At 41.9% G+C, this 9,345-nt stretch overlaps 1 protein-coding gene across 1 annotated transcript; it reads right to left on the reverse strand.

Annotated features, from left to right (window-relative positions):
* Window positions 1-1,352: 1,352 nt before the first annotated feature.
* On the reverse strand, window positions 1,353-9,320 carry si:dkey-32e6.3. Its single transcript, XM_046395791.1, has 6 exons — window positions 8,858-9,320; window positions 7,984-8,156; window positions 7,160-7,378; window positions 5,314-5,474; window positions 5,078-5,210; window positions 1,353-4,238 (listed from the first exon to the last, which is right to left on the reverse strand). The coding sequence occupies exons 1-6, from the start codon at window positions 9,132-9,134 to the stop codon at window positions 4,062-4,064; spliced, it is 1,140 nt and encodes a 379-aa protein (XP_046251747.1). The 5' UTR covers window positions 9,135-9,320; the 3' UTR covers window positions 1,353-4,061.
* Between the last annotated feature and the right edge of the window lie 25 nt (window positions 9,321-9,345).

A 9,345-nucleotide genomic window follows, 5' to 3' on the forward strand; every position in this document is an offset into this window, starting at 1 on the left:
TTAGCTTCACTGATATATCACGGTGCAGTTGAGAATCTGCCTGATGTGACTCGCACAGAAATGTTCACAGAAGAGGTTAACGTCTCAAAGTTTTAATCACCTTCCTGGGAGTTACAACCAAATGAAAGGTTAGCGGGAATAAAATGAGATTTTTCCTCTGGTTTGAACACTGCTGGAAACATTTGAGATCATGGACGTTTACACCTCAAAATATATAACAAATGTCTATTTATTTTTATACATGTTAATGCAGAGATATTATATCTATTTCTCTACAGTAACTCCACAGGTGCTTGTTCTGGAGCCTCAGTGTATTGTGCGTTATTTAAAAAAAAAAAGTGAGAATGAGGCAGATGATATTTCCTTTGTAGCAGCTCAACGGTTGAAAATACATCATCTGTCAACATGGAATTTCAGATTCCGTTGTAATGTCTGTCAGCAAATAGCCACTGTGTGTGCTATACACCTGCAGTCCGTAATAACTATGCAAAACAGTCGCTCAGGCTGGGAAAAGAAACGGAAGAGAGGGAGCAGCAGAGCAGGAACTCTAAGTGGAAAAGTAAGGCTAAATAATAAAATGTCCAACACCATAAGTGGTGTATAATGTAAACACCAGTACCTGTAGTGAGCCTATAGCGAGTTTATCACTTATGCAACTGGTCGCTAGACAAAAGCTGAAGAAGCTGGAGGAACAGATGGATCCATCACACATACACATTTCATATTAATGTCACAAAAAGCTATTCAGCATTTTGGTTCCTCTTCTGACTGACACAGTCAGTACCCTCTGCTTTGTAATTAAATCCTCAAATGTTCAGTCACTCATCATCCATCACCTTCAGCCTGGCCTTATGTCATTAATTAACGCGTCTGGTCCTGTGCCACGACGAAGAGGTCAGTTAGAGTACGATCAGAATTACCTGTTAAAACCTCACTTCAAAAGTTTTTAATCGCAAGGCAAACTACAGGGAGAGGAAACATTTTATCTCACCGGCACTTCCCTTATCATTTGGTCTCCTGCTACTGCTCATTTCCACCTGAAGTACCTCCAGCTAGCTGCAGATAAATGTGGCTGTGCAGGAGATAAGAATGTTTGCTTTGAAATGGCCACAAAAAAAAAGTATTACACAGAGTTTAAATGTTCATTACAACACACCAAAGCAGACAAACTAATGTGCTCACAACACTTTGTACTGTCCTTAATTAAGCCCCAGTGGATCTGACCAGTACACACAAACAAGAACACACGCACATGCAGCGACTGGTGAGTAACCGGCTGATGATTTATAAATGAGCCCTGTAATAACACCGTGTGCTGGCTCCCTACAGTCTTCATGTAAAACACCAGACAATTTAACAAAAAAAGAACTTGTGTGTTTATTTAAAACCAAATTGCAATATTTAACATCAGGAAAACAAATGAATAAATGAACACATTCAAGTTTTGATGTTTTGTGTGAGATGTAGATATGACTTCAGTGCACACTGATGCAGTATTTTCCAAGAACTTGAGAGATTCAGTGTGCAAAACCCTTACTTCAAAGTGCCAAAGTTTTCCTTACCACAAAAACGCTGCGTCCTCTGAATAAAGCCACCTCGTCAACTTACAGGAGGTTTGGAGTCTTGAATAACATGTAGCAAAGCCTGTGCTCACAGAACAGAAACGGTGAATTGATCCAGTGCAGTAATCAAGTGATGTTTGTGCTACATCATTTCATAAACTTTCATAAACATATTTTTTGTCCCAGCCTAACCATAAGGGAATGACCAGGGCAGTTCTTATGAGAATCAGTGACCGTTTGACAGCAGTACATCATAATTAATGAATTAAACTTTAAAATGCAACACTGATTAAAATTCAGTAATAAACATACACAACGCTGCGATGCTCTCACTGACCCACGTGTGTGTATGGAGCACAGCGTTTTGTTTCTCTCCCACGTTGTCCTTGCACTTTTCAATGTACTCACTTACATACTCTTTGTTATCCCCTGCTCAATGCATACTGGGAACACAATGTAACATCATATTATCACTCCACTCTTCTAAGTGACAGTATCTTTCTTCAGATTATTGATAATATTTGCATTCAGTATAGCCACTAAAAAGAACTCTCCCTGAAAGCTTAACAATAAATAGATCCTAAAACTACAGTGACTGAGAGCTCAGCACACCGCAGCTTAAGTGAAACCACGCGAACAGACAAAACACAAGCAAATTAAGAGACCATCTTTGTCAATGTCACTACAGATGCACTGCAGACACATACAGCACAACCGTTATTGTATTTTTTCCAAATAATTTGAACTGACGGGCTAATAAAAAGCGAACATGTTAAGGATGGCTTCACGGCAGATCTGCAGTAATATCTCATCACTCCATGTTCAGATAAATGGCACAACGTTGCATTTTATCTCATGTTCCAACGCTGCTGACGAGTAGCTGACTTCGCTCACTTAATGAATCAGAAGCGGATGCAGATCACTGCTGTGTTCCAGCCGGGTTACAGGGCTGCAACGAACTGTCAATTTCAATTAATCTGCTGCTTATTTTCCACAAGTAATCAATTATTCCTTTAGTCCATAAAATGTACGAAAATAAATAAATGTGAGAATGCTCACCACCCAGAGCCCAACATGATGTCTTTAAGTTGCTTGTTTTATCCAACCAGCAGCTCAACACTTTTCATTTACTATCATAAATGACAAAGAAAGCAAATCCTTACATTTAAGGAGCTGGAACCAGCAAATGGTTGACATTTCGGCTTGAAAAATGCCTGAAACGATAAGTAAATTATCAGAATAGCTGGCAACCAATTTCCTTCTGACTAAACTTTGATTTGCCTACAAACAAATCCATATCCATTGTTGTTTCTGTACATGTCTGTGCTGTGTGTGTTCGCAGTGCATGTGCTGTCAAACTGATGGAGATGTTTGCTTAACATGTTGTGTTTTGTCAATTTGCATGTGTTTCACGAAGTTACAGTGCACTGAGCTCTCTCTCTCGGCCACCAAACAAAAATCCTCAAAGCAAAAATTACCACAACCTCCACACAAATTCAGCAACAGTAAATAACTCAGTGCAAACACAACCCAGTGATATGTGTCGAGAAGATATTACTCGGCATGATCAAACTGCTCTGACAAGCTCATTTCTGATCTTATTAGGAAAATAACAGTGAATATAATATGGTGTTTCATGAGACTAAGACATCTTGGTGTCTTTGTGACTCCTACTAGCGACAGCCACATGAGATGAGATGCGACACATGAGATGTAATTCATTTCCTGACTGCACCGCCGTCATAATGTATCAGATTCCTTTTTCAGCCAGCTGAAAATACTCAAGTATTATCTTCCAGTTCCTGGTGGCTGTAAACAGTGCGGGCCAATAAGCCAACGGACAAGCTACATGAAAGTGTCACACCCTGAGGATGACGAATGAATAGCCGAGCGAAAACCCCTGTGGATTCCACTCACCAGACAACTAATGCAGCGCTTGATGGGTTTCTCAGCCTTTCTGACCCCAATTACTCCTGTTTGGCACAAATTTCAGAGAGTTAGGCTAATTATCCCGTGGCATCATTAGTCACAGAGCCTTTGCTGTAATAAAAGAGTTTGGCCTGGCCACTTTACTGCTTAAATTAGGTCAAAAACACTTTTTTTGTGTGGCAGTTCATCATAGGACAACAAAATCTATCTGAGAAGTGCTCCTTGTAGAAGCTGGTGTCCTTTCACTGCCATCCTGCTACAGGTAAAGCATGTGTAACATAAGACCTGTTGTCTAGCTGCTTAACTTCGAAATCTCACTCATTTAGTTTGTCCCAAAGGTCTAAGAATATTTGCTCATCAGAAAGCTGTGGTCCTTCCCCTGCTGTGTATTCATGTGACTCTCCTCCATATCTACAACTTTCATTTTGGACCTCCAGTCCTTCAATAAGTCATCAAACTTCAGCCCACTGTCTGTGCTGGGACAGACAGGGGGTAGCGCCTGGGAACCCTAAGCTGGAGGTCATCGTGTTAAAGCACAGACACACAGGACAGGGGAGGCCGAGCTGTGTTCTAGTCTGCCCCCTGCTGGAGATTCCTGTCATAGTTTTCCAGACAGATGTGGACACGCTGAGTGAAGTAGCTTGGGTCCGAAATGGCTCGGAGGAGGTCGGTCTGGACCAGAGTGATGTCATAGAGCTCAGAGGTGCAGGCTGTACGAGTCTCAGCACTATCCGGATCCAAGAACACCTGAGGAATCACAAAATGGGGGGGGGGGGGTCACGTTAGCTTTCAGGAGCTCTGAACTAGCAGCTACGTTCCTGAGTCTGATTCAACTTATGGTTTAGCAAAAAAATATATTATTATATACTATTATATATATATATATTATAGCAAAAAAAAACCATCACAGAGACCATCAAGAGATAAATGTACACACAGTAGTTGAGCATGTGAGAAAACTGGACCGTACATAACAAACAATGCATGTTGGGAGATGTTTGTCTGTTGTGACATGTTATACAGTAACTTCTTCTCAGAGAGAAGTAATAACTCACTTAATAAACTCAGTTTCATCTAAATGTGTCTGCAGTGCACAGAGACGAGAGAAACCATGTGGTCAGCTGTTGCTGTGAGAGGGAAAGCGCTTCAAATGACGGACGCCAAAAACGTTTTGCTCCTGTAGCCGACTAATCCAGGTGGTCCACCGAAGAGCCGTTAGCGTTTTCCAGGAACAAAGAAGCTTAGTGCATAATTAATGCAGCAGAGAGCAACAGCGGGAGATCAGAAACCCTTGCATACACAATGTTCACTTATCATAGAGTAAGTTGTTAGGGTGATGCCAGAAAGAGCATGATTATCTATCACACCTAGGGAAGAAGTCTGTCGGCATCAGGCTTCGGTGTTGTAACGTTCTCAGTGAAATAAACTGGTCCCAAATAGCCTGCCGTTAGAAATGACAGCAGCTGGATGACTTTTCCTATCGAGCTGAATCCTATTTTTGCTTGAAACGGCCCTCCCTAAAGGTGCCCTGTGTGGAACTGTGGTTGGTGTATTCACGTCATTCCCTTTGAAAGAAGTGACAGTACCTTGGGATGAACTATGGTATCCTTGTCATTCTGGCGTATGTTGTCGTCGATGAAGATGTGCTGAACATTTTGGTCAAAGGGGTCGACCCATAACGGCTTCCCCCCTCGAATGGAGAAGGTATTACTCGCCCACCTGGATGAGAAACATGTGCACAGAAAGATTTGGAAAAGGAAAGATCACGGGACAGAGGATAAAAAACACACCTGAACAATGGCTTGAGGAGCGTTAGGTGTACCAGTCAAAGTGGTCCTGAAAGCCCCCCAGGCCCTGGACCGAGCTGAAGTACTGGTACAGGCCCCTTTCTCCATCACGACTCGATACTCTGTCTTCGGCTCGGCTCAGGACGACTCCACTCTTGCTGCAGCGGATCTTACCCGCAGTCATGTTCACACTTAACTGTGGTGAGAGAGGGAGAGAGGGAGAGAGGGAGAGAGGGAGAGAGGGAGAGAGAGAGAGAGAGAGAGGAGTCAGGGTAGAAACAAAGAGGGGGGACCCTTCTGAACTGTGGGCTAAGCATAAAAACTAAAAGAAACTTGAGCAGTGAAATTATTTTGCTAATGAAACATGTCCTCTGGCAGACTTGGCCTAAATTAACTGTGACATCAGCATTTTACGTTCTCAGGCATTATTAATAGAAAAGTCTGTGCCAGCAACAGAAAGCTCAGTGTGACCACCCTGTAGCTCCTTAAGAAATGCTAATGACCACACATCTGTCCAACAGCAGGGAAACGATCAGTGACTCTGGACTTGAGTGCTTCATGGTGAAGTTTTAACTTAATGACATGCCACAACTTTAGAAGAAGTCGTATTAGCTGTTGATTACTTAAATCGTGATTATTAATTTTATTTATTTAATTTTTTATTATTATTTATTTAATTTAATTTAATTTATTAATTAATCAATTATGTGCCATGAAAGCGGTGTGGCTCGAGATCAGTCAGTCCCTCACTTAAGTTCAAATACCCCAACAGCTGTTGGACGGATTGTAAAATGACAGGGATGCACGACATCTATAAGCTGACAAATTATTATTATTACTTATTATTATTATTACTATTACTTCTTTTTAGACTACAAACATGTGAAATAATCAGTTCTTTTATTATTATCAGCCATGGGAACCAGGTTTGGTTATCAGTGCTGCTGAAAAGAAAATCCATAATTTCCATCCCTAAGATATTCACATTACATTGACATGACAGGATGAACTGCAGTGACTGTAACTCCTAATCCTGCCCTTCCATCAGGTGAACATCTCCATGTGTCCAGCACTTTAGCTTCTGACTGAATACCTGCAAACAAACGGCGTCCTGTTAGCCACAGCTGTGTTTAGTGCCAATCAGAACACGTAAACACGCTGACACATTAATCCAACATGGAGAACAACGTAGCTGCTGAACATGTCAATACCGTCACTGGGAGTGTGTTAGCATGCTGACGTTATCATGGCATTTTTTTTGTAACATCATGTGTGAAGCTGAATGAAAATGGGTGTAATCCAGCAGTCCATTAACTCACCAGGTCTGTTTTCTCTTTGAATCCCACACGCTGAGGAAATGAATGTTGTACATTTTAATGTGACGCGAGTGCGGTCATAAGGTTAGAAAGCTTAACCCATCATAAGGCAATGTACATGGGCACACACATCTATCCCTTAAAATGGTGTATTTAAGCCGTGTGCTTATTATTGGCAGTGCTCGAGTGCCTTTACTGTAAAACAGCTGTGGCACACGGACACCATATCGCTATGGAGACGGTGACCTTTTAGCTTAAATGTTAAATGAACCAATGATTCCAAGATTTAGTTGCCACTGCAACCACCTCCAAACCTTGACAATGATGTATGTATATTGTTGAAGCTGCTGTGTCCAAACCCTCACTGAGGCAGGAAAACAAACAGCTCATGTTCCCCCCAACCCTAAACCACATCACAAACGAAAGTGAACTGATCAGAACGAGGTCAGTGGCAGACTATTGTTCTTATTATTAGTTAATATGCGTAACCGCTTAATAAATAAATATTCCAGTGGTGGGAAAGTCTCTCTTTAACTCATGAGGATTAAACGTGACTCTAATTCACCTTGAGATCAGGCAGATCAGGAAACAGCGGATGAGTCCTTTCATTCAGTACTTTGAACACAGCCTTCAGCACACGAGGCAGGTCGGTTCCGAAAGTACGGAAAAGGACGGCGAACTCTCTCCCTTCCTGCGCCAGATCTCTGAGCAGCTGGAAGAAGGAGGGCAGGATCCAGTGGTACAGTCGTCCATCCTCTCCTTTAATGGCCAGCTCTCTGTCTCCCTGCAGGGAACAGAGTCAGGGAGCAGTCACTGACACATGAGTGCATCTCGCATAAGGAGGCTGTATGGCTTTCAGGAAATCTGACTTATTTTTATACAGGAATGTAACCGACATCTTGCCAGTGAAAAACTGATTCGCAGACATGGCCCGAACACTTAATACACTGGTCCCGAAAATGGCAAAAGCTACAGAATATTACACATTATTTAGTCTTTTATGAGAGAAAAAAAAACGATTTGCTTAAGCAACAATCTATTAGCAATAAAAGTAGTAATTTTCTCTGGCTTACTTTTCCATGCAATAGTCCCTTGCATTGTTATCTCTAATATCACTGTTGTAAATAAAGTAAAAATAATAAAAACAACAAACTACTTGTAACTTCAGGATTAGCAAAGCAACAATCTTCAAAGTCACTGAAGGAAATAAACCCTTTGACAGGAATCGCATCCACAACATTTCTAACAACAACTGTCAAGAGCCAAGTATCATATTTAGACTAAACGTGAGAGTGGAAGCATAAGGAGTAGTAGTGATCACAGATGAACTTAATGAATCTAACTTCCACCCGACTCTTCTTGTCAGTGTCTCCTTTACGCGAGGCTTGCCTTGGTGCCCTCGGGCCAGCGAAGCAGCTCCAGATGCTCGTCCAGAACCCCACGGAAACGTCGACCCGCAGCCGAAGTGAAACCTGGCACCCGTCCAAACTGAGAGTAGTAACTGACAGCATCATCACAAGGTGGCAGCAAGGATGGTGAGTCACTCAGCCACTCCCATTTCCCTTCATAAAGGAAAGGACAAAAACTAATGATTTCAAAGGCAGAAACACTAAACAGATGATGACCGACTGACTGAAGAATCCTGGTGAGATGTGACTGACAAAGGGTGTTCTGAAACTGGAATTTAACATGTCTTGCTGTGGTACAAAACTGCAGTAGTGTATTAATTATTCAGTTTTTCCACAGAACTCTGATGAGTTAAGTGGAGTCACAGGATTAAGAATGAACAATTATCACTTCTCTTCTATAAGAACTGAATACATGGAGATATTTCTTGAAAAAAAATATTTGAGTATCTTCCAACAAACAGATCAATGAAAGGCAATATGAATGGCTCAAATTTTCTGTTAATCTTTGGTTTAATGTCCACTTCCATGTGAGCCTAAAGAGCATATCATAAAATATTACTTTAGATATTTGAGATAGTTATATTGTTGGTGACCTGCTATTCGGCGTATGTGCGATTGAAATTATGAATCTAGTTTCAATAACATTTAAATTTGTTTTGGCTGGTTGACGGTTTGTTGTGATTTATATGTACAGGAGAATGAACGACGGAGGTGTGCTTTAAATTCATAGATTTTGAAATGGAATTCGGCGTGTTCTTTTAACACGGCAGGAACAATAACCGCGCTTGTATCACACACACGTTGCTAGCATTGTGTGATGCTGAAAGGTATTATCAAGTTAATGTGCAGCTTACCGTGTTTACTCATCCTCCCCCAGGTGACAGTTGTGAGAAAATAGTCCAGAGCCGCCACAGTTCCCTGACTCGTCACGGCGTCCGACACCAGTATGGTGTTGTTGAGGTCGATGTGCAGGATTAACTTTTTCCTCCGGTCATGATTTGAGGACCACAGCCCCCGAGGGACGGTCACCGCTGGGTCACATGTCCCACCGACAGGCTCAGGGATGTTTCTGCTATTTGTCCCGTCTTGTTTTTCAACTTGGTGGCCTAAGTTCTCACCGAATTCCGCCATGAGGGTGACAGAAGGGACGACTGGTTCTCGCTTTGAAAATACGTCAACTAAAAGTTGCTACATAACCGGCCGGCGCAGTTCCCTGACACATTCATCCATCGGTACTTCCTCGTTGTCAGCTGCATCATCTTCTTCGCCCGCGAATAAATAGTTGTACAATACGAGACAGAGGAAGGAGCGCCATCTTGTGGTGCTGTAAAACACTCGTAAA

This window comes from Scatophagus argus, chromosome 8 (assembly GCF_020382885.2).
Source record: "Scatophagus argus isolate fScaArg1 chromosome 8, fScaArg1.pri, whole genome shotgun sequence".
NCBI classification, from domain to species: domain Eukaryota; kingdom Metazoa; phylum Chordata; class Actinopteri; family Scatophagidae; genus Scatophagus; species Scatophagus argus.